Source organism: Cheilinus undulatus, linkage group 11 (genome assembly GCF_018320785.1).
Source record: "Cheilinus undulatus linkage group 11, ASM1832078v1, whole genome shotgun sequence".
NCBI classification, from domain to species: domain Eukaryota; kingdom Metazoa; phylum Chordata; class Actinopteri; order Labriformes; family Labridae; genus Cheilinus; species Cheilinus undulatus.
In genome coordinates this window covers 20,983,261-21,010,683 of record NC_054875.1, presented here as the reverse complement: position 1 = coordinate 21,010,683, position 27,423 = coordinate 20,983,261, and the positions used below count along the sequence as shown (strand labels likewise).

Below are 27,423 nucleotides of genomic sequence, written 5' to 3'. Positions count from 1 at the left end.
ACTGCTAATTAGAAGCTGTTAACTCTTGATATTGCCGAAGAAATGTGTAATGTCCTCTGAATGGCCAACAGAAATAAGTTTGTTGATGTAGAAATAAAAGAAAATGTATCTGAATCAAAAGATCAAACAAACTGAACTCAGTATTCTTTTACACTGTGGCGTACACCAATAAGTTAAGGCAGTTGTTTTGACTTCTTATTACAAAACTAAAGTACAGCAATAGACCTGTGGTATTAGCTGCTATTTTCTTATATGTTGCTTTGTTTATCCTGTCAGTCAAGTTATATGTATTAAAACAGAATCCTTACCAGTGCTTCTCTGGGAGCAGCTGCTGGCACATCTCCAGGTGGAAGTACAGGCTGAGAAAATAAAGAAACACTTGTGTAAGAGTGCCATCTAGTGGAAGGCAAAGGTTATACTGTGTTCCTGCAGTAAGAACAAAACTGCACTGGAAAATAGAGACTGTCTTTCTTTCTGTCTGTCAGCCTTACCATCTATTTAGACTAAAATTAACACTTCTGTTACTTGAGTTTCTTCAAAGCCTCCTTGATTTGCTGAATTCCCCAAAAATCTAGTAAACTGGAGAATAAAACAATAAGAATTTACATTGTACTTAACATGCTTTAGCCTGTACTAGTTAAGTTAAAGAAAGTAGTCAAAGAAACAGCAAAACAGAAGCTTGATACATGCACAAACTATGTAGGGATGCATCGGTTTAACACTGGCACCCACCGATAGCAGCTGAGGTGGAAAAAGTACAAGAAAATTGTACTCAAGTAAAAGTAAAGTTACTTTGGTTAAAATTTGCTTAAGTATCACGTTAAATAACTGGCCTAAAAATATACTCTAGATAAAGTAAAAATTATTAATTTCAAGTTTACATTAAGTTTTGATTATGGAGTAGCTACTGAGGAGGTGTACAGTAAACCGTATGCTTTCCTTAATGGCAATAACAACATTAGAATATGGATCTCCAACCAGGCTTTTAAGGTAAAGTCACACCTTTATGATAAATTGGAATGAAACAGCTGTATTGGGAGGTAGTGTGGAATCTCGTCTGGCTTCAAATGCTATGTAGTCAAACCCAAACAACAGGCCTGATTCATCCTGTTGACAGAAAGTTAGAACCTTCACATTTTGACTGTTAGCCTAGTTGTTTATTTTTTTTGTTCAGTAATTGACTTTTTTAAAAATGTTATAAATAGGGATGGGAATCAAGAACTGGTTCCAGTTGAGAACTCATTACAACTGGTTTAATCCAATCGGCCTCATTTACATCCAATCTTAACAATTCCCTTATCAATGCTTTACTTACAAGGAAGTAAACATGACAGACATTCACAAAATGACATGAACAGCTGGACGTGCAACGTCTATCGAACAGTGATTTCATGCAAGGCATGCATCTTTTTGTACAGAAACTGTCAATTTTGTACAAGATTTCCACTTATCTTTACAGTATATGTCACCGACTCTTTTTAAAGGTGGCATATGTCTTTTTCAGTGTTCAGAGAGAAAGAGACTCAATAAAATTTGAGTTAACAGTGAAAGCCCATAGGCTATAGTCTACTATTTCCAAAATGAAAATTCACAGGATGGACTCGATAAGGGAATCAATAAAGAATTGAATCAATAAGCAGAATCAATAATGGCATTGATTTCAGTCTCACCAAATGTCCTGCATACAACACAACCTGATTGGCTAGATGTCATAAGTACCAGCCAATCACACTTAAAAACACTTAAGCCTGGGTGCCACTGACACAGTGAGCATATGAAATCACTTCTGTTTTTCCTGCTGTCACTGAGTTGCTCTGTGCAGTTCCTTATGCAGACAAAACAAGGGCTAAATTGTTTACAAAATTTTCCTTCATTTTGATGTTTATGCAAATTTACTTTTGCCAAATTCAGTATATTTTTACATCACAATAAATGTATATCAGTTCTAAATATCAGTTATTATTCTCATTAATAACTAATAATCTGTATCAGTACTGGCCCAGAAAAATGAACATCAGTCAACCCCTAATAAGTCCTCATGTTGGTTCTATCAGTGAGAATCTGAATGCAAGTAGTCATACTTATCCTCAGTCTGGAAATATGTGGTATTGATGCATCCCTAAATAGGAAGTTTTTATTATGCAGAAGAAGTTACCTGTTGAACAAATCGATTTTCAAGGTTTAAAATGAGAGAAAATGTCAGTGTAGTAGTAATGTTACACCAACAGAAGAGATTTTAAAAATCAGTATAGGCTTCTGCATCGGCTAAATAGCTGTTGTAAACATCGGTATGGGCCCAAATGTTCACACTCAGACAACACCAATAATATGGTCTGGAACTTGTTGGACAGAATCTTTAGATCCTGCCTTAAATTCTTAAGGTTTCACCAAAAGGTTTGCAGACTTTTTAGTGAATGCTAGCACTTATGATCATCATGAGATGAGTTCCTAACTAACTCACTTAAACGTGACTTAGTCTGAAATTATGCAAATTTACTCTGTATAGCACATTGTGTACTGCATGCTTTCTGAAACCAGTCTAAAGAATACAGCAGCTAGGTTGATGTCTCTAGCTGAATTTATTAACCAAAACTTTACTTTAAGTTTCTCTTACGTCCTGAATGACCCATGTTTGTCAAGAGCAGGCATGAGTGTCAGTACACAGCCACACGTTTGTTCAGCTAGCAAATGACCTTTCTACATGTTATCAATATCTGAACATAAAAGAAAACAGAAAGATTTATAACTTGACAAATGGGACACGAACACGTGGTCAACATGAATAGCAACCGTCAGGAAGCTATGTTAGCACTATGTGGTAATGTAAATGACCGTCATTCGGGTCATTTGTCGTCCACTTGTAAACTTAAGCATGTCTGAGAGACAACTTTGGAAACGCTGCAACAGCTAGCATGCTAACTAGCAAGTATGCTAACCTTTGCTCGTTGAGAAGTTCCCAACGTAACAAATGAAATATCGTGTGTCGCAAATATGTACACGTCTTAACAGTTCGTTGCTGTAAAGGGACAGAAGGAGACAAATGCTTTACTGGCATAAATATTGACCTGTGTTGGTGGATCAGGTTGATCGGTGGGTTCCATTTTCCTTCCAATCCCTTGTTTGCTAGCAAGCTGCTCGAGTGAATCACGCTCGATTGCTTTTCCTGAATGGGATCAACATTCCGTATTCAATCCCACAAGTTTCAGTAAGGTGAAAGGAGCACGGCAGTTCATGCGACAGGCTGATCCAACAACATAGTTACCAAGCCTACCTTGCTCTTCAAAGCTGCCACGAAATCTATAATGTAGCATAAATATGTTTGTTGAGGGCCAAAAGTTCACGAGCTTTAAAGAAGTTACCAATGCATTAGTACCTTATTTTACCGCCCATACCTGACAGTCTTATTGCTCCAATAAATAAAGGCCAGTATGACTATGTAGTATTTCTGAGACAAAAAGCTGATTGCAGTAACAGTCAGGGTCATATGCAGGGTTTTAGAAATACTGCTGAGGTCCAGCACCCCAATTTCCCTGATTAACGTATTTGGATTTGAAAATGCAAGAGGGAAGTCTGGGCTTCCCTGCTTAAGCTGCTGACCCCGTGACCCGACCTCAGATAAGGGAAGAAGATGGATGGATGACAAGATAGTATTTAGATAGGCCAATATTGGAAAAGTACAGAAAGACAGAGGTCCTGACCATGGTGATCTCAGCCAGTTGGTATGGCCATGGTAACAGTGCTTCATTTGGTGATCATATTGTCTTTGTATTTCCTAATTAAACAAACATAAAAAGATTGACTTAATCTTAGGGGGCTTTTTGGTATTGCAGATTAACAGAAATGAGCTTAAAGCAGGGCTGTATTCAGATTCATTAATGCGTGTTGTGCAGGTGGTCCAACCACTAGGCAAAGGTAGGGTGCTAGGGGCCCTAAAGTCATTATAGATGTGCAGCACATCAATAGTATATTTAACTGCCTGTAGAGCTCAGACACGTGGTTGCTGCAAGGCACAGATTTATTTTTACTCGAGTAAAATAAATATACCCTTATCCACCTCTGATTCTTATGGTTATATTTTACTTTATAGGGCTTTTCTGTGTGTGTGTTTTATGCTGTATTTGTGATTGGTTTAGAATCAAGGTTATAATACTTTGGTATTTTCTGGTTTTTATTATTATTATTATTAAGTTTATAACATTTGTTTTAAATTTCAGCTTAGTCCTAACCAGTTTTTTCTGCTGGTTTGTCAGTTTAAGCCCCCCCCCCATAAAAAAAAAAGTTTTTTTTTTTTTCATTTATTCTTTTATTAGCTTTGGTGTTAGTTTTTCTTTCTGTGGCAATATGGGATACCTGTCAGGGGCCAAACCCTAGAAGGCTCTTCACATTTCATTTTATCTATTCAATTTGTCTGTTTGTATACAACTCTAGACATTGAATTACCATTGTGTTAAGTCTTCTTTAATAAAATCAGGCCATTTTTCTCTCTCCAGGCTAGGGTGGACATGTCAGTCAGTCTTCTGCTGTCAAAGAATAAAAGGAAATATTTTTTTTTCTTTATTCTTATTTTTGTTATTTCTGTAAGCACCACACCACTTTTGGTTAGTTTTTATTTTAATGTATTTTTTTAAAGTCTATTTTTTATGTAGTTGCAGTTAACTAGAATGCTTTAAGATCTTGATTTTAGTTATTTAGGTCGTTTTAGTTCAGTATAATAACCTTGGTCTGGACGTATATTTGACTGCTGATAGCTTAAAAAATTCACCTTAAACCTCAAACCTACTGCAGAAGTTACTTAGCCCAGAGGGTGGCAGTAATGAGACACTGGCTATGCCATCTGCTGTTAAAACTCTGAAAAAGACGAAGAAGAATGTGCGGCGGTTCCGTGTTCGAAACTGCTGCAGACAGTAAGTGAGACTGCAGTGTTTATTTGTCAGTTTTAAGCTTAATAAAGGAGAGGTATTTCTCCTCTAAAGGCCCCAAATGACGGATTGTAAACCTTGTAGGGTGTGCAATTACACCCGACAGAAGTCATATGGGTTGGCCGTTCCTTCCCTGGATGAGCTGAAAGTAAAAGGTGAGTTGTCATAGACGGGTTTAAACTTGTATCTTTGACTGTAGGCTGAGTTTTGTACCTGTTAACCTGTACTGACATTTTTAAAGAAGTGTTTGAAATTAGAAAAAATACACTAAAATGCACCATTAAGATGTAACCCAGTCCTACATTGAGGTAGGTGATGTTTATTTTTATTGCATCAAGCCGTTAGCTTTGTTCATAAATTAATGGTCCGTTATTGCTGAGCAGAAAGGTGTTGTAGGCTACTATGTAAAAGTCACTAACAAATATTACTGATGTCACTGTGGTCAGCTGTTAATATCACCGCCGTGATATTTCTGCACACTTTAGCTCACCTATCTGTCATGATCACTGTGTGGCAACTCTTTGTTCGTGTCCAAACTTGTAGGAACTGAACATGAAAAGTCAGAAAAGACCTCCCTCCAGCTCTGCTCATTCTTTGAATGCTCGTCACCAGGCGTTGCCCAGATCAGTTCACTCTTTTCTGTCTGTCCTATGGAGGTGTATTCCAGAGAGAGTGCAGTAATGGATTTAACGTTTTGACCGTTGTATGAATGATCACAAAATATGTTTTAGCAGACATTAGACAGGTTATTTACTCAGTGAAAGAGGGAAGTTGAAATTCTTACTGCACCATTAATCCTTCCCTGGCTGTCATACATCTTCTTAAAGACTCACCCAAGATGCATGTGGCCTCTAACTAAACACAAAGCTAATCCACAATGTACTAGAAGACACAAGTAATGTTTTTGAAGGCAAATCTCCCAACGAAGGTGCCATATGGAGGAAAAAGACGCATTCAACAGCAGTGCACTGAAATGATGAGATTAGAGATGAAGAGACAGAATTGGAGTCTGTCATTGTGAATACAGAAGTCACTGGCATTGGCTTAATCAACAACTGATCAAGTGCTGTGTGACATTCACCAAAAAATCTCAGGCTTTTTAAATGGTAAATGGGTTTGAGCTTGTTGAACACTTTCCTACTTGTCTGACATCTCAGCTTGCTTTATACACCCCAGGTCACACCCACTCACTCTTCACTCTCACACTGATGATAAAGCCTGCCATTTAAAGTGGCCATTGGTATTAACCTAATCCCATTTATACAGGGCCCATAAAAAGTATTCACCCCCTTGGATGTTTTACCCTTTTGATTGATTTTATAAATCAATCATGGTCAATATAATTTGGCTTTGTTAAAACAGACTTCTGCAAAATAATGTCAATGAAAGAAAATATGTAAAAGATATAATAGGTGATTGTATAAATATTCACCCACTTTAAAGTGACTGACATGATTTCACAGAGGTCAAACAATTAGTGAAACGGGGATCCCCTGAGTGCAGTCCATGTGTCTCAAGTGATTGTAGTGTAAAGACACCTGTCTGGAAGGTCCAGTCACTGTTTAATCTGTATCCCTGACTACCATTACACCATCAAGACAGAAGAACACTCCAAGCAAAACTCAGAGATGGTGCTTTTTTGCCATCAGACAAGATGCTATGTTTGGCAGACACCAAAACACTGCACATCAACACACCATTTCTACAATGAAGCACAGTAATGGCAGCATCATGCTGTGGGGATGCTTCTCAGCAGCTACCCTTGGAAGGCTTGTAAAGGTAGAGGGTAAAATGAATGCAGCAAAATATAGGAAAATCCTGGAGGACAATCTTATTCAGTTTGCAAGAAAACTACGGCTTGGGAGAAGATTTATGTTCAAGCAAGACAATGACCCAAAGCACACATGCTACGAATGTTCTAGAGTGGCTGAACCAAAGCCCAGACCTCAAACCAGTAGAGAATTTGTGGCTGGACTAGAGAAGGGCTGTTCACGCCTGATCACCGTTCAACCGGACAGAGCCTGAGCAGTTTTGTAAGTAGGAATGAAGAAAAATTACATTGTCCTGATGTGCAAGCCTGATTGAGACCTATCCACACAGAATCAGTGCTGTGATTGCAGCCAAAGGTGCATCTACTAAATACTGACTTGGAGGTGGTGAATATTTATGTAGTCTGCAAGTCTCAAACATTGATTTTTCAGTATTACAATAATTAAGAAGAGGTTACAGCAGGATAAAAACAGAAGGTGGGATTATGTTGGACTGCTGTCAAAAGAGATCAAGAGATAAAACATGGTAAGAGGTGGAAATGCTAAGAAACTGCTGTATGTACAAAATAATTTCTGCGCTTTATCTTTTAAGGGATATAAAGTACTCCTCAGTTGGTCAGATACAATGCCTCATTATGTGGTTTCCTTGCATTATATCACTAGAACTTCTTTTTTTCAACATCTTACTACAATAAGGAGCTGTCTGTCCGTATGTCTCGACTTGCAAACCTCCCTTTTGCTCCAATTGTCATTCATACCTCTCAGAGGACTTCTTGGGGAAACTGGAACCATGCCAAAATCATAAATATGTATGGGTTGCTGTTTTTTGCTTCAGTTTGCTCCCCCTCACGTCCCCATCCACCAGTACGGCTGACGTGCTGACGTACGGTGATCGTGTTGCATCACTGCCTGTTTGTGCAGTTGATCTGTTGTTGTGTTTCTCTAAGCATTGATCGAGCTGAAGTTACATTTTTCTCTCTTTCCACTACTAATCACTACTGTGTTATAGCTGTTGTGCGTTTAGGTGTACATATACAGTTGTTAACTACAGGCACCGTCGCCTTGTAGCTTTTTTTCTCTTACCCTTGCTTTCCTCTTTTACAACAACTTAGGCTAGCCTTCTCTCTTCCTTCTCTGTCTGCTTCTGCCCCCTTTACCAATAATGGCACGTGTATTAAATGTAGTTTATTTGTAGCTCTGGAGGACAGGGTTACTCTTTAGGAAACATGGCTCCACACCACTGAATCCAAACTTTTATTCTCAGCTATAGCCAGCCCCCAGTAGCCGGTGATGCCAAATAAACGAGCAACAACTTTGTTACAGTCTTTTAGTGTATACAGGTCTGTGTGTATTGATAGTATGGTTGCAAGATATATAAAGTGTACAAGAATGCTGACTAGACATGATCAGAAGTGTAAAATATGTAAAGGTGTGGGTAGCTTTACATGAGATCAGATAATTTCACACAGTTGAAATCACCAGGCATAGTGAGGTGTAGTCCTGGGGCCAGAGCGGGCTTGAAGTCAGAATCAGCTTCATTGGCCAGATGTGCCTACGCAACAAGGAATTTGACTCTGGTTAGCTTTCCTCTCACTGTACAGGAATTAAACCTTAAATACAAAAATCATGAACTTTCAAAGTATTAAAATTAAGATTTAGATTTGTACTAGCATTTATTTGGTATTATTTCTAGTTATTGTTATTGTTGGTCTAGTATCTTATCACATCATGAGCTACCTGCAGTTCCTGCCACTACTCATAGCAAATGATACTAGTGAAGTGTATTTCTCTGTCCTTTCCTCAGGTTGTGAGTTTCTTGGCTTCAACCCCAGTGAATCAGTCACAGTGGTCCTGGAGGATGATGGGACGATAGTAGCGGATCAGGGCTACTTTCTGTGTTTACCCACAAACACAAAGTTCATGCTGCTGAATGAGAAAGAGACATGGTCTCCAGTCCGCAAAAGTAAGCCATCTTATTTCTGTCCAAAAGCAGCATAGTCTTGTGTTTAGGTACTCAGTTATTTACTTGCCATTTCAGTGGACGGCGGCACGGCCTGGATGGCCAGGGAGTCTGTGGTGCTGGAGGCTGATGCTGTGGACACTTCAAGCTCTGCAGCATTATGGTGGGACCTGGCTCAGCAGCTGAGACAGGACCTTACCAGCATCATCCTTATGTCCGACGCAGACCTTCAGGTATTTAATAATTTCAGATTAAGAGCGTTTGTTGTCATGCCTGACTAAGTATATTCTGTTAAGAAAGCAATAAACAAAGAGTTGTACTTGAAAAGCACCTTCTTGAGTTGAAGACTTGGATGATTTGTTTGCTTTAATGCTCAGTTTATTTTATCTTTCTTCTGTTTGATTATTTAATTCAATTTATTTAGGATAGCCCCTTGAGATGCAGCATCTTGTTTTTGAGGGGGTCCCAACACAGATACAGAAAATAACACAAAACATACATTACAATAATACACAACAAACACAAAACACACTGCTTTACCACTTCCATAGCCCCCACATCCCACTCACCCCATCACCAGCTCACAAAAATAGTGCTCACACACATACACATAACCCTATTACAATACAATACAACATCAGGAGCAACAGAATACCAGCAATTATTTAATTGCTGCTACTTGGAAGTAAAACATACGCACACAGAAATGTACTCAAACTAAAGCATGCCATAGCTTTAATATAACATGTATCATGTGCTGTCCCAGACTCTAGTAGAGGCTCCATGCTCTGAACTAGCCTCTGCTCTGAACTTCCAAGAGAAGAGGACAGAGGACCTCCAGAAGACACTGCAGAGAGTTCTGGACCGACGAGAGGAGGAGAGGCGGTCCAAGGAGTTGCTCCAGCTCTACCTTCAGACAGCGGAGAAAGAGGATGAACAGCAGGGAGAGCCAAGTCAACCTAGCCAGGAAGGTATGGCCTAGTCCTCAGCAGTGTCATTATTTAACTGTGTCATTATGAACAGTGATCCTAAATTAAGGCACTAAAGCGTTTCAATCTTGGCATAATCTTTTAAGAAGTTAAGGAGCTTTCTGGCTCTTAGAATTTATTTGTTGGAATTTTTTTAAACAAGCATTAAAATTGTTCATATTTTATTGATCGATGTAATGTTAGCAGTATGTCCATATCCTTCATTTTTTCATGCCCAAAGCTGCAAAGTATCTCATCACAACTTAAAACTAAATCAAACATGAACGCAAAAATTATCCTTGTAATATTATGTGCACAAGATCAAAACATCAATATAAGTGACTTAACATTATGCCCTTTTAAATATGTTTTCATGCCAGCCCTTGTAAATTAATCAGTAAGCTGTGCTTTGGCCTTTTGGTCACTAGGTGGAAGCATTGTTGTTGAATCTCAAATATGTTGTGATTTATTATAACTTATCCCTCTTGTAACACAAAGCCTGAGACAGATCTCTTTTGAATGTGTCAGGGGCTGGAGACATGGATGTGACTGATGGAATGGAGGTGGACTCTGCGTCTGGATTCATGACTAGGACACTGATGGTGCTTAAAGGCAAAACAAGCCCAGAAACAAGACTCTCCACTGAAGACCTGCAGGTACTCCACTCACACCACTGATGTCAAAGTGGCTCAAAACTTCTGCAGAAATAAAATATTAAAATATAGCTTTAATCTGTATACAAGCCATTCTACACATCAGAAGAGTCAGTTTTACTTAGAAATTAATCAAATTTGTACTGACACACCAGCATTACATGAAGAAAACTAAGGCTGCAATAACACGACAAGCATTACTGTTCAGTTCTGATGCCCCAGTCAGATTTTTTTGTATGGCTGTTTCCATCAATTTTTAGATTATGGACTGTGTTCAGGGCCAGCCAAAGCTTACTTGGAGCCCTAAGCAAAGTTTGACTGGAGGCCCCCCAACCGCCGATTACTGTTACTGATGCAGTCAATGCTAGATAATCTGCACATATATAACTAATCTAAACCCCAGTGGAGAAAAAAATTAGGTAACAGAACTTGAGATTTTGTTCATTTTATTTAAAACCACATCATAAATATTGAAAGAAATTCAACATATAACATCACGTACATTACTTTAGTTAATCCTGAAGTGATTTGTCTCAGTTTATTCTTTAAATTAGATAAAACGTGCTGATGTCCTACACCCTCCCCTAATTATGTTAATCATAATCTGGATAAATTCATTAAAAGGTATCTTACCTGTGATTGTATTTATCTATCCGTGTGGTCTGCAGATGTTGTCTGTGTGCATGGGGGCATGATGACGAGTCTTCTTTTATCTACTTTATGTCCTTTCTCCCAGTCTGTACAAAAACAGTTAGACCCTACAAAGCTCAGCTTCCCGCTAAGAAGAGACAAAACTGTAATTTGGTAACAGAAACTTAAGAAAACCACGAGTTTAACGGGACTCTAGTTTTTAGCATGTCTGTACTGCTAAGGTGCACAGCGTGCAGAGATGCTGTTTGACTGTTGTGTGGTGCGTTCAAGAACTTTACGTTACATTAGTTCTAAAGAACAGACTTGAGAAACAGCCTAAGAAAACATCGATTTAAACAATTGAATCTGAGGTGGGGCATTGTTTCTTCCTGACTTTTGCTCCCAGCACTTTATTCCCCTTCACAGCCTGGCTGATCTCACTATAGTTTCTTATGAACTGCTTGTGAACATTCACTTCCTTGCTCTTGGGGGCTCCCCTGGTTTCCTACAGGGCCCTGAGCAGCCGCTTATGTCACTTATGCCTCAGGCCAGCTCTGTCTGTGTCAGACTATAGTGTGAACAGGACATGGCCCTGTACTGACCTGCATATGCCAAAGACCAGCAACTGTAGATCGATGGAACACCTAACTTGCTTCAGGGCAGGTAATGTTTGAGATAAGAAATCAAGCTGTATAAAACACATTGTGTATTGATCACAGTGATCATGCATGGGGAGGAGGAAGAGTTACTGAAAAACACTGAGTTTCCAATCATATACTTTTCAATTAAAATATGTACTGGTAATTGTAAAATAGATTAAACGGTTATAGCTTTACAGTACTCATCATACACCAGAAAGTAAAAAAGGCACTGACAGCCACTTTTTGTATATGTCACAGTGTTATATGTACAACCCCAATTCCAAAATTGTGTGTAAAATATGTATAAAAACACAATGCAATGATCTGCATATCTCATAAACCCATATTTTATCCCCAAAAAATATGAATAACATACCAGATGTTGAAACTAAGATATTTTAACATTCTATAAAAAAATATTAGCTCATTTTGAATTTGATGGCAGCAACACATCTGAAAAAAGTAGAGATAGGGCTGTTGCAACATAGTGCAACACACCACGTTTCCACATATGTATGGTTAAGTCAACAGGAAGTCCATTCATTCCTATGGAAATCTCTGTGATGTCTGACATGCCTGGAAACTCCTCTCAGTAATATCTCGTCCGTAATGTGCTGGGAGTACATTAAAAACATTGAACTTTTGCGGTAGTTTTCGGAGAAACCGTATGGCAGCTTGCTAGCTGGCCAAGCTGCTATCTAAAAAACAGGCTACGACAAGTCATCAGCTTGATATGATATGCAGTCAGATTAATCACATTGATATGAAATACATCATGATTCATCAGATGGTATGAAGTGCTATTAAACTTTTTTGGGTGTGTCATATTTATTTAAACATTTAAGTGAAGAGTTGGAAGAGAGGATTAAATTAAAAACTGTTTATTTAGCATATAAACAAACATTTTAATGACTATATAAGTTATTCAGGGCTATAATTTGGCCATCATTCATATGCTTCATCATGTATCATTTTTCCTAGCACTGGGCCCTGTTTGCACTAGACCATTAGACAGCTTAATCCTTGGATACAACAATTGAGAAGCAATTGTATACCACTGTTCGTCTGTACACAACACAACAATGATTTTTTAAATGATTTTCTTTTTTATCAACAAAAGGGAATTTAATTTGGACTACACTTTGTACACTTCAATTTGTGTATTCAAGGGAAGCAAAATATTAGAACCCCCCTTTTAAAACAACTTAGTGTGATAGACCAGAAAAAGTCAGTGAACCCTTAAATCATCTTCTCTGTAATTAACTGTCAACATCACTGGACGTTAGGGCAGCCTCTGTTAGTGGGTGGACAGCATATTTTATCTAGCATCTTCCCTTTTCATATAATTGAATTACATCGACTTCTCTTCGCTCTCAGATGGTAGTGAGTAGAGGTGTGGACGCCATGGTTTCAGTCCTGGGCTGGGACAAAACAAGGACGTCTTCACTGCTGTCAGCCTGTGAAGCCGAGCTGACCAAGCGTCTCCAGCAGATTCAGGCCGTGCAGTCCATCAGGAGTAGTACCCAGCCAGACAGCAGCCAGCCAACCAATGAGACGACCCAGGAGGACATTGTAAAAGCTCCAACTGAAGGCAGCAACTAGGCCAAAGTTTTCCCTGAGCAGAGACTGATAACAATGACACTACCTGCCTCAGGGTCAGAAGAATGGGATTTTGCCTGTGTTGCTGATAGTATCCATAATGCTGGAATTTATGAATGTTAATAATGTTGATGTTCGGATCACTTTGTTCACCTTGTTAACCACTTGACTGCACCAAGAGAGAGCAGCGTGATTTGCATGAGTCATGTTTATCAAAGACATTTGTGCGTCAACCACTGGCTTCAACTTTTATGGCTTCTTATTTTGAAGCCGTCAAACTTTTTTAAAATGCAGAAAAAAACATCAGTTTAATACTTTAAGAAATAGTTGCAGATTTAAGAGGAAATGCCTTCTTGCTTTGTTGCAGATATTAAGTTGGTACAGCTGATAATCTCAGATCTGTATCTTAGCTATTAAACTGGAATAGCAGCCTGCTAGATCAGCTTAGTTAGTGTTAAGACTGAACAAGAGAAAAACACACTGCCTGGCTTTGTCAAGAGTTAAAAAATATTCTGACTAACAATAATATCATATCCTCTAGGGCTCTCCAGGAGGTTTGCAAAAGAAATAAACCTGGACATAAAGTTTAGTTGAAAAAACAGCAGAAACAGCTTCATTGTGTTAATGTTTATATGCTGCTCCCACTGAAACAGTGCCAATTAAAACAGAAACTATGCACTATTTTTTATTTTACAACAAGCTGCAATGCTGAGTACAATAAGGAGAAAAATATTACAAACTACCTATAAAAGCATCCTGGATTTCCAGCATATTAGTAATACACAATACAATACAGAATACATAAAAAATAATATGATACCCTTTGCTATTACTTCAAATAGATTTACATCTTCAGCATCCAAGGGATGAAATGTTGAATTGAGCAGTTTGTTATTTATATCAGCTGATAACCAAACTGATCCTATGCCATATGTATGACATGCTCCTGCTTGTGTTTGCAAGCAACTTTTGCCAAAACAAAAACAATAGTATACTGTGCCATAGTTTTTAGAGACCAGTAGACTTCAACAAAAAGTTGAAAAAAAAAACAAAAAGCATTTTTACTGCAAGTAAAAGCATTTTTAAAATAAAGTTTCACCCACCTAAATGTGACATTTCCCCCCCTTTTGTGTATCTTGGTAGTAAAATGTCTGTTGAGAGAATTTCGAAATTGTAAGTTATGATAGCCTTGGGTGAAAAGGAGCATAGAGGAAGACAGCAGGCCAAATCAAGATTAAAAGAAACATGTTTCTTGTATTCATTCTCAATAAAGGTAAAGAGAGATAATTTATATATTTTAATGACTAGAATGCATTAGTCCATATATCTAAGCACATACTTGTGTTTATTCAGTGTAATACACAAGAAATTCTGCAATTACAAACTGTACATGAAAAAAAATTTTTTTTTTGTATTGTATGTAAAAGTTCTTACTTTGACCAAACGGATTGTGCAGCTTAGTATTTTTGTGTTATTATCTGTGGGACAGTCATTCATCCAAGTCTCACTGAACAGATCATCTCCAACATTATGTATCAGAATGATGTGGCTTCACCTTTGAATTAGGCTCAGTATTTTAGACATCCTCTATTATGCATTTTATTGAAATTGTGTATCAATCTTATGGCATTGTGATGTAAGATGGTGTGCTTGATGTGTGTAGGTCTCTGACTCATAGGTTACATAGGAGAGGGCTATTGTCATGCCTATCATAGAGTGTTTTCAAGTCTTAAACAATGTATGCAATAGACTAAAGATTTAAATTTGCAGAATGATGTATTTTGATGAGAATTAGATGTTGCTGCTGGCTCATACATTAACATTAAATACACACCCATGTGGAGCATTCATCAATATCTCTTCTTTGCTGAGCACCCAGTCAATGTATGACTCAACAGCTGAGCTTTATGATATCACCTGTCATTCTCCTGTTTTATAACCCTGTGAGGAAGGCCATGTGATTACCCCAACATAGTCACAGTTTTCATCTTATTTAAACATTGAACAAATGGTACAAATAAAATGTGTTTATGGCTGTAAAGTACGTGATTTAAAAACTTTTAAAACATGTTGAATGATGAAAGTGATTTTCTGGAATTAACTATCCCACATTTGTTTCACAGCGTTGTTGCTCCATTTTTTTCTGAAAGTCCCTGTCAGAACAGTCTGACTGCAGCTCTCTGACTCTTGCAGACTCTGCATCAGTCAGGAAGGGAATACATTCTACAACTTTCAAAATAAAATTCGAATAAACCTCTGGATAGGGTCAGGGTTAAGGCAAGGGTTAGGAAACAGAAAGTTAAAGATTTAAGAGTCTGCTTACATGGGAAAAGTTTGTCTTCTGTGAAATGTAGCTTAGGTTAAAGCTAACAAAGCAACATAAGCGATGTAGGTATCATACTGTCCACCTTTATCAGTTTTTCTCATAAAACCATATTTTTATTCACGTAAATCTAGATAGCTAACGCAGCTAAAGCTAACAAAATTACATTAGCTATGTTACCTATGTAGCTAACTTGCTATGTTTGCTAAAGCTCACGTTATTAAAGCTAACATAGCTACACTAGCTTATGTAGTAATGTTAACTATGAAGCTAATGTAGCTACATTAGCTTTAGCTAAACCTGACAATGCTTGAGGAGCCACTGTTAGCGTAGCTACTTCTACAACTGGTCTATACTATAATTTAACCCTGGATTAGACTTCTGACCTTTATTTCTCTTTTATTTATGGAATATTGCTTAGTCTGTTATGTTTGCTATGTGTTTTTTCATTAATGTAACTGTCAAACTGTCCTGGCAAACTATGTCCATTCAGCTCTGACAGCTCTGGAGCATGGCGTTGTTATGAGTGCCTCAAGGCGAAATGATGGCGACGTTCCAGTATAGTTCTGTTAACGAAATGCCCCGGGAAAACACCTAGTGAGTTATTTTAATGTTACTTGACCCTCACCTGGGGCCTCCACCCAGAGATCTCCGTCTAGAGTCATGGAAGTACATGTGAGAGAAACGGGGTAAGAAGGGGCTTGTTTGCATCTAAAGAGACATGCCAACACAGACCATTCTGAGAAAGACTGTACAGAGCTGGTTTATACTGAAAAGAGTTTAAAATTGTTAAAAGTTGGAAAAGGGATGTGAGTCAGATGCCATTTTTTGTGGATCTCTCCTGGTGCATGTGTTAAATCATTGTTTTAAAACAACAAAACAATAAATCTTTTAAGATTTTTAAAGGCTGTATAGGCTTTTTAACATCTTGTTGACAGCTAACCCCATGACAGGGGTTAAAAGCATATCAAATAAATATCTGCAGTAAAATTCATCTTCTTTCTGATGGGTCCTGTTTGCTTTTGCAGGACATCAAGAAACATCCCTATTAATTTCAGTCTGTTTTATTGAGAGCAAAACATCCTCACTGGAGCTTTAATAATTACTTTTAAAAAATTTTTACGCCAGCTTTCAGGTAGTCCCAAATCTGTCTGTGTTTTTGTATGTTTTGTATCATTTTAGTGTATATGTCTCCCTGTTTTGGGGGTTTTCTGGTAACTGTTATTTCTATTATTTTTATCTATTTACTTATTTTTTTAATCATACAAGCTTTTTAATCATGTTTGCTGTAAATCACTTGGTAACATGGATTTATAAAGATACTATCTAATAATAAAAAAAATTATATTACATTATGTTACATTAGATCTTGTAAAATAAATCAGAAGACTAGTTTTCAAATAAAATATCAATAAATGAACTAAAAACAGACCAGCTAAAGCTTTTGTGTGGTTTAAAACTAATAAAATCAACATTTTTTCTGAGAAAGATAAACATCCGTGCATCTCTTTCACATGGAGAAAAGTAGGCAGGGTTGTCAACAAAATAGTGATGGGTGTGTTAACTGTAAGCCAACAGGTTGCATGCTGCTGCTAGATGTCTTCCAACTGTTGTTTAATGGGTTTCATGGTGTGCGTAATTCCTGTGGAATTGGCTCCAACAAGGCGCAGCTGTTCAAAGTGAGCAAAGTGGAGCAGTCGATGGTGCTCTCATGTGTCACAGTGTCTGGAGGATTATATAATGAGTTAACATAACGGTGCTCAGTTTAACTGCAGGTTGGATCTGAGAGCACCAAGCTGCCCTGAGGACTGTCTGGGCATGTCATGCTGGAAACAAACACAATGCGATGTGGTCAGATGACTTTCTTCGTATGCATGTCCACCTGAGGTATCGTATGTTTGCAAATGCCAAGGTGGTGTATGGGTCAGTATGCTCCCTGCTCTGCTAAGCTGTGGCCTTCAAAGAGATCAGAAAACAGCAGCATAACAGTTCAGACAAAGTGAACACAATCAGGTCATAAAAAAGTCCACTGAAAAGTGGTGGGGGCTTTATCTATGAGACTTGAAGCAAAAAAAAAAACACTAAAGCAACAGAAGTGTAAATCAACACAAGTGCATTTCATTCTCACATCCAGACATGCACTTTGGCCTACTCATAGGTCATAGACGGGGAAACATTAATGAGTGTATGCAAAAGTGTGAAATGAGAGGCAATTACATGGGTCTGAAGAACCTCATAATGACTGTTTAGATAGAGGAGTGGAGCTGGGGTTGCTGAGAACAAGCTGCATAATGTATGAGGGTTAAACGACGAACGGTCGCTGCCTCTTAGACCAGACGGCTGATTTATTAACTACTTTACAGAATCAGGCTATTTAGTCTGCCAGTGTTTGTGTCTTCAATGAAAGAAAGTGCAGCTACTGAATTTTGTATCATCACTTTGAAATATGAACAGATATGGTCACAAAGAATCACATTATAGCTGCCATTTATTTAATTGTCTTTATATTAATGCTTTTTCGGTATCTTTCAGTCCTCTCTTATATGCACAAGTAGCACAAGTGTGCTGTAGATTTTTGTAGTTTTGTAGTATTTTGATAACTGAAAAAACTAATTTGATACATTCAATGAGCCATTTTTAATCTGAAGAGTATCTCTGTGTTATATAAAGCCATGCCAGGAAATTATAGATGCAATGCTGAAGCTTTGCCTCAATAAAGGTAAAGTTCAAGATCCTGTGGGGATTTCAAACTTGTTATGAAGCATGACTGAAATCTGTTCTGATGCTTTATTTTACTTAGAAAGGCAAACAGGCCCATAAGCAACCAGATTGATTGTTTATATCATTATTATTCATGCCTGAGAAAGTTCCTTTCAACTAAGTTACGATTATGGGCAGGCCAGCCCACAGAGTTGGCTGGACCCCTGAAAATCCCGATGAATTGGCCCTCCCCTGCTGTGATTTATCGATGATATTGACGCATGTGTGTTGGATCAGTAGCATTGGCATGCTGGCTAACAGTTACTTCATTTTGGAGCTTAAAAGAGTGTCCAGTTATAGTGGTTCTGAAGTTGAAATTATTTATTGATGTCAAAGTCTTTTTTTTAAACCCATTTTTATCACTGTTTCCCCAGATTTTCCCTTTTAAACCAGATTTTTACCTCTTTTAATCATTTTTGTTACTTTTAACAATTGTTGCTTCTTTTAACCCTTATTTCAAACTACTTTAGCAACTTATTTTATACCTTTTACCGTCTTTGCCGCTATTACCCCTTTTTACCACTTTTGAACTCATTTTAACATTTTCTGTTTAATTGAACCCTTTTTTTTTGCCTTTTTTAAACCGATACTTGCTGTTTTAACCCAGTTTTGCTACTTTTTATTTGCTTCCATTATTTCCACTCCTTTTTCATAATAATTTTGCCCCTTTAAAAATGCTATATTGTACTCTGGCATAAACAAATAAACAAAATTTATATTTTGTTACTTTGATAAGAGCGATTATCATTCAGGTTAAGTATAAAATATGGTTATCACAGCTTGACTTTACAATGGACCATGATTTTCCAGACTTCCATTGGCCCTGCATATGGCTGGGCCCCAGAAAGCTCTGCCCTTTGTCTCCCCTTATAGGTGGCCTTAATTATGAGAATATCATTAAGTTAACTTTTCAAAACAGTGTAACCATATGTAATTTTCATGTCAACAGGCCCTCAGTTCCTGGATTCAGCCTGGGTACTTGTATACTTGATCTTCCATCCTTTGTTTTTCCCACTGGCGTCTGATCGGAATGCAACTTGCACCTGGTAACTTCCTGTGTCAATGCGAGCCGGTGCCGTTGATCCACAGAAGGGTCCATACTCCTGCCCCACCGTGGAAATCTTTTCAAAGAGAAACAGCAGACACAGAGATGTTAATTTGTGAAACTCCTGACTGATTTATTCCTAGAAAAACGTACGTTTTCGGGACGTGATAAAACCAAGCAGTTAATCAGCTGAGGTGGACAAGTAAGTAACAAACTGCCTCCACAAGCATGAGGAGGAATACATTGCTTTGGTACCATCCTGTGTATGTGTGTTATTCCGAAGTTACACACGACTAACCTTCAACGTATCATACGGACAGGGGACATCAGGGTGTCCCTCTATGTCAAAGGGCTCCAGGAAGTCCAGGATTATTCTGTATCCTTCGGGAAGATGGATTGTGTGGTCACACTGACTCATGGGAAGGTAAGGACTCGGGTAGCCGGGACTAGTGAGAACCCCTGACAGTGTGGTGAACACCTGGTTTTGGCACGGCACTGTTGGAAAGACACATAAACATGAGTAATCTTGGAATGTTCGTGATATTTTCTACAGTTGTTTTAAAAACCCTAAAATGTTTATTTGATACTAGACAAGTCTTAGGATCAACCTGCAACTGCTTTGTAAGCACTTTAAGCTTGACATATGCTAGGTTTTCAAGACTGATTAACCAACCTGAATTACAACCTGATTACGTGTCATTTGACATGCAGTGTACAAGGGGGCATGAATCAGTGACAGCTTGATCAGCTGCTTCTGACCAGTTGGTTGGTTTGCTGGTTTGAATTCAATTCTGGCTGTATGATTGCACGCTCTCTCCCTAACTTCAGGGCTTTATTTCCTGATTACACATGCTCAAAATAGTTGACAGTGTCTGAAAGCACCATGACAACAACCTCTTATGCCCTTTTTACAAAAAAATACAGTCTGTGAAAATAGATTTCTACAAAGTAATGCAAATGAAAGAAAAACATTTACATTTAAATAAGTGATTGCATAAATATTCACCCCCTCCCAAGTGACTGACTTATTCAACAAAGGTCAGGCCGGTTGATGCTAGTAGTCTCACAATTAGTGAAATGTGGATCACTGAGTGCAGTGAATATGTCTCAAGTGATTGTTGTATCAAGATGTGTATCTGAAAGGTCCAGTCACTGTTCAATCAGTATTCCTGACTACCATTACACCATGAAGACAAAAGAACAAGCAACTCAGAGAAAAGGTTATTGAAAAGTATAAGTCAGGGGACTGGTACAGAAACAATTTCCAAGGCACTGAACATCCTCCAGAGTTCAGTTTAATCCAAAGCCTAACAGAAGCACATATTCAGACATGCACAAATACATACGCAGTGTTGTTTTCTCCTGCTGACAGTGATCCTGTCATGCTTTTACAGAGCCTTGTTCCCTCTATGGCACAGCTGCTGCTGTGATATTCACATTAAACAGGGGTCATTACAGGGGTATAAATACAGCACATTTGACTGGCAAAAAGAAAAAGAATAGATTTTACTATGGCCATAAAAAGGTTTAAAAACAAAAGAAATTTTTTTTTAATGTAAACTGACACATGTCCTTGCATCATAAATAATGGGATTAAATTAGGCTTGTATTATTGGTGCAGTAAATGTGCAGATGTTAGAGAAAAACAAATGAGTATTGCAAAGAGGCTGAGCTGCTGTAATTCATATAATTACTTCAATCTGTAGACAGATAATCATTTTTGCCTTTTCATTGCATGATTTGTTTTGTCACCCTTTCTTTCCTCCGGCTAAGAATAATAATTTAAGGCACATCAACTGTTAATTGTGATTAATTACCAAGTGTTTGTTCACTTTAAGCGCTGCACGCAGGTATCAATTTATAATGCCATGCTGAAGTTGCTTATCCCTCAGGAATCGACAGTAATTAACCCTGCCTCATTCTTGCTGGCAGAGATCAGCTACTCTGTGCATCAGTGTGGCTTTTCAGTCTCAGATTAGTTAGCACAGGCCGGTTATGAAGGAACAAAATACAATCTAGAATATTATCAACTCTGTGACCTGCAAGATTGTCAGAAAATGTGTTTTTTGGATGTTCAGTACAACGGTGAAGCACCGATTTAAAGAGAAATGCCACTTTCTACCAATATTAGGTTTAGTAATCAGCTTACAACCCAGCATTTGAGCTCAATTTCCTCCACCCCTTTGACAAAGAGTGAAAATTAGCAGGCTTTGTACTTCTAAAGATCTGTAGCTTACTGAAAGATATGTGTTGTGTCCCGTTATGTCATTGGCAGCTGGGCTTGAATGCAGATGTGTTAAAAAGCATCAAAAGAAGTGAATAAGCTCTAATTAAAATAGTTTTCCTTTGTCGCCCTAAATATCTGCTGTGTCTAGCACTGAGAAGCTAATCAGCAGAGTATTTAGCTTGCCAAACTGCTAAACCATGTAGGGATCAATAGCATGAATGGAAGCTTTAAACCCTGCACAGCTTTCGACTGTCTTCTCTAAACATTCTTTTTAAGCGTAACTGTGTGGCTAATACCTGTGCAGGATCTGTTATTGTCATGGAGAAGGAATCCATGTCTGCATGTGCAGTAAAATCCACCGATGTAATTGTGGCAAAAATGATCACACACACTCTCCCCATCAATCTTAGATAGACACTCGTTTATATCTGTAGGAGAAGAAGAAAATAGAGATTTAAACATGACACGTTATAAGGAATTGCCTTCAGGTGTACCGCAAAAATGTGTCAGCTGTTGGCTGAAACTTAACAAATAAGACTGATTTAAACTTAGCTTAAGAAAAATAAAGTCAGCTATATGACTCTAATTCCTAACAAAGACACATACAGTGCCTGTAAAAAGTATTCATCATCTTGTCTGATGGCCGAAAAGCACCATTGTGGTCTCATCAGACCAAAGAACTATCTCACTCTCTTGTTCACGAGTGAGGGTTGAATTCACAGTGAGATTGACATGCGGACTGGTGCAGCATCGACAGTGTAGCTGGCATTGTACTAGACTGTTGTGGAGAAGAGGGAGCCCAATCAGAGGGCAAAACTTTCAACTTACTTGCCAATCTATGTTCCAACCCAAACCTAAGGTCATGAGTTGAAGATAATGACTGACAGAATGAGATCACAGATATAAGTAGTTGAAATGAGATTCCTCAGAAGGGTGGTTAGGCTCAGCCTTTGAGGTAGAGTGAGGAGCTTGGACATCTGGAGGGAGAGAGCAGAGCTGCTGCTCCTACTCCTAAAGGAGCCAGTTGAGATGGATGGGCATGTGATCAGGACACCTCCTGGTTGCCTCCCTGTGGGGGTCTTCTGGAGACACCCAACTGGGAGGAGACCCCAAGGCAGACCCAGAAGTTGCTAATGATTAGTGAAAAAAGTAAATTTAAATCTGAACAGCAAATGCAATGTGTTGCATTATTACATTTAGTTATACAGTGTAGGCCAATGACCTTAACCATGATGTGATTAAGGTCCATAATTAGTAGATACACTTTCAAAACTTGCATTAATTTACTATCCAATTCAGCACTGGTGGACTCAAACAGGGGGTAAACAGTCCTCCAAGTGCTGTAATATTTGAAAAAAAAAAAAAAAAATGCGCCCAAAGGGCCTTTTTGCTGCCCTGTAAATGTTTATAAATGGACTAAGTGCTTTCCTTGGTGCCCTCTAAATTAACAGAATTTGACAAATTGCCCTCTTTGGTGCCCTTTAATTGGGTTTCTTCAGTTTCCACTGTTTTATGCCATCTAAAGGGGCAAAATTGGATGAGTTACCCCTTTTTTGGTGCTCTTTTTAGTGTCCAAATTAGACAAATTGCCCAATATTTTACTTCAAAATGTACAAAATTGAGTGCCCTCATTTGCACCCCAAAATGAACAAAATATGACAAACCACCGTGTTAAATATACAAAATTAGACAAATTACTCTCTATGAAACACATCTAATTATGGAGAAATTAATAGAGTACTATGAGTTTCTAGTATTAGTATTAATATTTAGTCAACTTTTTAATAATTCTATTACAACTTTCATGCCCTGGGGTCCCATCACATACAGCAGGTGCCTTTTCTATTATTTCGCCCCTGCCCTCCCCAAAAATTCAGAGTCCACCACTGCAATTCAGCACGCTTTTGTTAAGCCATACATTTCCCTGAAGCCTCAGTGATGTGAAATAAAAACACCACTGTGCTTTGATGTTTAAATTCACATAAAACTCACAGACAGTTAATTGGACAAATCTAAAGTCATCCACACCTTCAGTTTTCAAAACTTTTTTCCCCCTATTTCCCCTTTCAATTCATAACAAGCTCCTTTTTTGTGGTTCAGTTGTGAACGTAATCTTTGATCTAAAAAGTTCCTTCTTTTCTTCCAAAATAAAGCTGGTCTGTATCAGAACAGCAAATCAGTTACTCTTAGTTTTAGGAAGTACAAACATCCCAAATTAAACAAAAACTATTTTAATGCAAAATATTGGAATTTCAAAATAAGAATTAAACGGAGGTTTATTTTGCAATTTATAATAGGAACTCTGAGATAAATCACAAGTTTTAAGACATTTAAATGTTAGACAACCCTAGTTTTTTCTTAATATGTGTAATTTGTTTTTTTTTTTTGGTATTTTTAAAAATCTTTTATATAACCCTTGCTTTTCTTTCCGTATTTGATTTTTTAAAAATTACAGTATGTTCTACTGTGTGATTTTTAGCATGTTAGATGAAAAAACTGTGTCTGTCTTCAGGCATTGCATGTCACTAGTGAGCATCACCTTCTGATGTGTAAAATGCTTGGAAGCCGGTGAATCTGCCCTCGTTAGAATAGTCGCTCCTAAAGACGACTGACATCAGGTTCCTGGCAGACAGGATGACTGTGTTCCTCGGGCTGCTTTCGTAGTTCTTCTCCTCCTCACCGCAGAACCGCAGCGTTTCATTCCCCTCTGCCAGAACCTGGTTAGAAAAGGTCAGAGACTTTTGAAAGAGCATGACAGACTCTAGTGCTGATAATGGGATTTGTAGTTTTGCAGTGTGTACCTGAACAAAGTCATATTCACACTGGTTTGAGGGCTCCAAGCTGAAGTGTCTGAAGTATAGTTTGACCCTGAGGCCGTCAGTGACAGAGATGTTCCACACTGTGAGCTGATTGTCAGGGTAAGGCTGGGGGAAGTTGGGGGAGGAGAAGCTGCCATATAATCCTGTCATTTCCACACTCAGCGAGACATGGAGGAGGGAAAATAGGACAAAAACACAGCACCCACTGGGCAAAATAAGCACTGATGGCAGTAGTTTCCAGGATTATTTTCCACAAATAATACTAAGTGACACTCACCTGGTCATGTTGGCATGAAAGTCCCCAGATATGAGGCGTGTTTTTGGAGTGCTTCACTCTCAGTGATCTGAGGGTAAATGAACCCAGCTGGCTGGTCGACATTTAGGTAAACAAAGTGAGACAGGCGCATGATCAGTTTGTCATCATTTCCTCTGACCCTTGGTCACAGAAATCTGTCACAGAGCTGAATGCCAGAATCATTTATATTCATTCTCATCTGTTAGTCTCTTTTTCTTAATGTTTTATCACTTTTAATGAGCTAGTAATGATTAACACAGTACTCACATCTCCAAAAAAACACACAAAACATGACTGGGGAGACTGAAGGCACATTACTGGGTTGTCCAAATCATCACTATACATTTTTAAAAAAAGGAGTGATTATAATCCGGATGATATAACACAAATCAATCAATGGGATGCTTTTGGTGTAGGATTTAAACCTCTTGAAATGGATTACCAATTTAAAACCTGGGTCACAGACATAAATATCATTCATTTCCTTATGAAAAAAGTGTTGATTTAAAGATACTGAGCACCTGAAAAGAAGATAGGGATTCAATTACTTTGAGCATAACATAAGAAACAAAAAAGACCTTGATGAGCCAACTTACACATAAATAAACTTTTATATGGATAAAAGTATTCAGCCACCTGACCATTACTTCAAAAGGGACTGTAATGACATTACATATACATGTAGTTTAATACCAAGTTTGGCCTCCTTTTGCAGCTGTAACAGCCTCCACTCTTATTGGAGGGCTTTCCACAAGATTTTGGATTGTATCTGTGGGAATTTGCGTCCATTCATTCTGTAAGAGCAATCACGAGGTCAGGCACTGATGCTGGACGGGAAGGCCTGCTGCTGGAAAAATCTAATAGCACTGTAAGGAAGCCAAATGTACATACAGGGTATAGGAGTTTAAATGATAAATTTTTCCCTGGTTCAAAGAAACTGTTTACATCGAATAGTTATGAGCATGTGAATTTTTGTTTTTAGAACTTGTCTGTAAACACTAGAAATGATGGGGCACAGTCGATCATGAGTTTGCCTTATCCAGTATCCCTTATATCACCTTTTCTCCCCTTTCTGATGCACTGTTTAAACTTCAGCTGATCACCTTTGCCATGTCTACTTGTCTAAATTCACTGGTTGTTGCTGCTGTTATTGACTGATGAGATATTTGCATTGGAGCAGTTGGACAGGTGTACCTAATAAAGTGATTGATGAGTGTATACACTTTACCCACAAAATGTACTGTCTCTTTTCATTAGGTGCAAACACAATGTGTCATTGCTAAAGACACTTAACCCCACATTGAAAAGCATCTCTGTTGGTATCAGTGTGTGTGAATAACAGACGATTGAAAAGCACTTTGTAAGGTAGAAAAAGCCTGTAAGTGCAGTCCATTTACCATAATTACTGTATCAGGGACACAAACAGTCAGGGGTACGTCAACAGCACTTTCCATGAGAATAAAACCTTTTTTTTTACATGTCTAGGTCTGTAGTCTCATTGCAAATGCTTTCATAATAAGAGGATTGCAAATATTCATGCTGTCTCTTTTGATGGAATATGGATATTGATGTCATTCAGAGGTGATGCTGCCTTTCAACCATCAGCACTTTGTCAGTAGGTAAGCTTGTAATGACCATTCCCCATCACCTCCGAACACTAAAGCACCAATGGCTGGTGTTTAATGGAATAGCAATAATCATCTACATAGGCATCAATATTAATTTTCCCTTTTGCAAATGATCTTTGTGATGGTGCTCTTTTTAATGGTGCTATAACCTTTTCTTTGGCTGAATGGGGAGCTACTGGGATATCAACAGACATGACCCTCTCTAACACCAGCAAACATTCCTGGAAAATCTACTTTTGTCATAGTTTCATGAGGGTCTCATTTCTATTGCCTTTGGGGAGAGCTCAGCAGGATGTTAGAGGTGAAAAATACACAAGGCTCTTGGCTTTTTCTCATTAAGGTCTAATCTTCAAGGGGCTGCATCAACACTTTAAACTCTGTAAACCTCTTGACAAACCCCTTAAAATTTGGCCGCAAGCATATTTTGCACAAATGCTTCTAAGATACCAAACTATTTGTTGGTACAGAGCGATCCTGAGAGTCCCTCATGAAGGAATATGTGCTGGTTTGCAGAGAAAATAACAGCCTGTTCTAACCTTTCTTACCACTTTTCTTGGATGCACTGAAGCTTCAGCTGAAAACTCTGCTTGTAAAAAGTCATTGCCCTCTTTAATCTGCACTGCATATATTGCAATTTATGGAAAGACTTCATAATAACTAAACACTAAAAAATTAACTATAAGTCTAGTATCAGTTCATACCTGGAGTGGATTCCCCAGTCAACTGTAATATACTTTGAAAGTGGAAGCATTTAGGAATAACAGCAACTCAGTCACAAAGCGTAAGACAATGTAAAATCCGACAGTGAGTGAAATGACTGCTGAGGGGAATGGTGTGTAAAACTTGCCAACACTCTTCTGATTTAGTAGTCAGATGGATGAGTCTGGGTTGAGAAAATTACCTGCCTGACTGCAATGTGCCAACAGTGAAGTTTGGTGGAGGAGGGATAATGGTATTAGGCTGTTTTTCAGGGTTTTGGCCAGGCCCATTATTTCTAGTGAAGGCCAGTCTTAATGCTTCAGCCTACCAAGACATTTTGGACAATGCTATGCTTCAAACTTTGTGGCAACAGTTTGGGGAAGGCCCTTTTCTATTCCAACATGACTGTGCCCTAGTGCACAAAGCAGGGACTATAAAGACATGGTTCGATGAGTTTGGTGTGGAAGAACTTGACTGGCTCACACAGA

General features: G+C 38.3%; 3 protein-coding genes across 6 annotated transcripts in view; 1 reads left to right on the top strand and 2 right to left on the bottom strand.

The window, feature by feature from the left end:
* Positions 1-3,154, bottom strand: part of pex14 (peroxisomal biogenesis factor 14) — a 76,330-nt gene extending 73,176 nt beyond the window's left edge. For all 3 annotated transcript variants that reach the window (XM_041800196.1, XM_041800195.1, XM_041800197.1), the window contains exons 1-2: positions 3,066-3,154; positions 309-359 (exon numbers count right to left, since the gene is read on the bottom strand). In XM_041800196.1, coding sequence (XP_041656130.1) covers positions 309-359; positions 3,066-3,101 — 87 coding nt within the window. In that variant the 5' untranslated portion in view covers positions 3,102-3,154. The remainder of the gene's footprint in view (positions 1-308; positions 360-3,065) is intronic.
* Positions 3,155-4,879: 1,725 nt separating this feature from the next.
* dffa (DNA fragmentation factor, alpha polypeptide) lies at positions 4,880-14,987 on the top strand. Its single transcript, XM_041799663.1, has 6 exons — positions 4,880-5,074; positions 8,493-8,651; positions 8,727-8,881; positions 9,415-9,619; positions 10,145-10,272; positions 12,918-14,987. Exons 1-6 carry the CDS (start codon positions 4,981-4,983, stop codon positions 13,140-13,142), a joined length of 966 nt encoding a protein of 321 aa, XP_041655597.1. The 5' UTR covers positions 4,880-4,980; the 3' UTR covers positions 13,143-14,987.
* Positions 14,988-15,125: 138 nt separating this feature from the next.
* masp2 (MBL associated serine protease 2) lies at positions 15,126-24,677 on the bottom strand. Of its 2 annotated transcripts, XM_041799664.1 has the most exons (6): positions 24,591-24,677; positions 24,296-24,518; positions 24,034-24,211; positions 21,791-21,922; positions 19,566-19,762; positions 15,126-19,343 (listed from the first exon to the last, which is right to left on the bottom strand). In XM_041799664.1, exons 1-6 carry the CDS (start codon positions 24,596-24,598, stop codon positions 19,176-19,178), a joined length of 906 nt encoding a protein of 301 aa, XP_041655598.1. In that variant the 5' UTR covers positions 24,599-24,677; the 3' UTR covers positions 15,126-19,175. The 2 variants fall into 2 exon arrangements, with proteins under 2 accessions (XP_041655598.1, XP_041655599.1); XM_041799665.1 differs by lacking the exon at positions 21,791-21,922.
* Between the last annotated feature and the right edge of the window lie 2,746 nt (positions 24,678-27,423).

Excerpts from the sequence above, each read along its gene's own strand:
- dffa (XM_041799663.1), top strand. The coding sequence starts at position 4,981 with ATGACGGATTGTAAACCTTGTAGGGTGTGCAATTACACCCGACAGAAG. Across the intron at positions 8,652-8,726 it reads ATGGTCTCCAGTCCGCAAAA|TGGACGGCGGCACGGCCTGG; the intron begins GTAAGCCATCTT and ends TTGCCATTTCAG. Across the intron at positions 8,882-9,414 it reads TGTCCGACGCAGACCTTCAG|ACTCTAGTAGAGGCTCCATG; the intron begins GTATTTAATAAT and ends GTGCTGTCCCAG.
- masp2 (XM_041799664.1), bottom strand. Across the intron at positions 19,763-21,790 it reads CAATAACAGATCCTGCACAG|TGCCGTGCCAAAACCAGGTG; the intron begins GTATTAGCCACA and ends TCTTTCCAACAG. Across the intron at positions 19,344-19,565 it reads GTCCGTATGATACGTTGAAG|ATTTCCACGGTGGGGCAGGA; the intron begins GTTAGTCGTGTG and ends CTCTTTGAAAAG.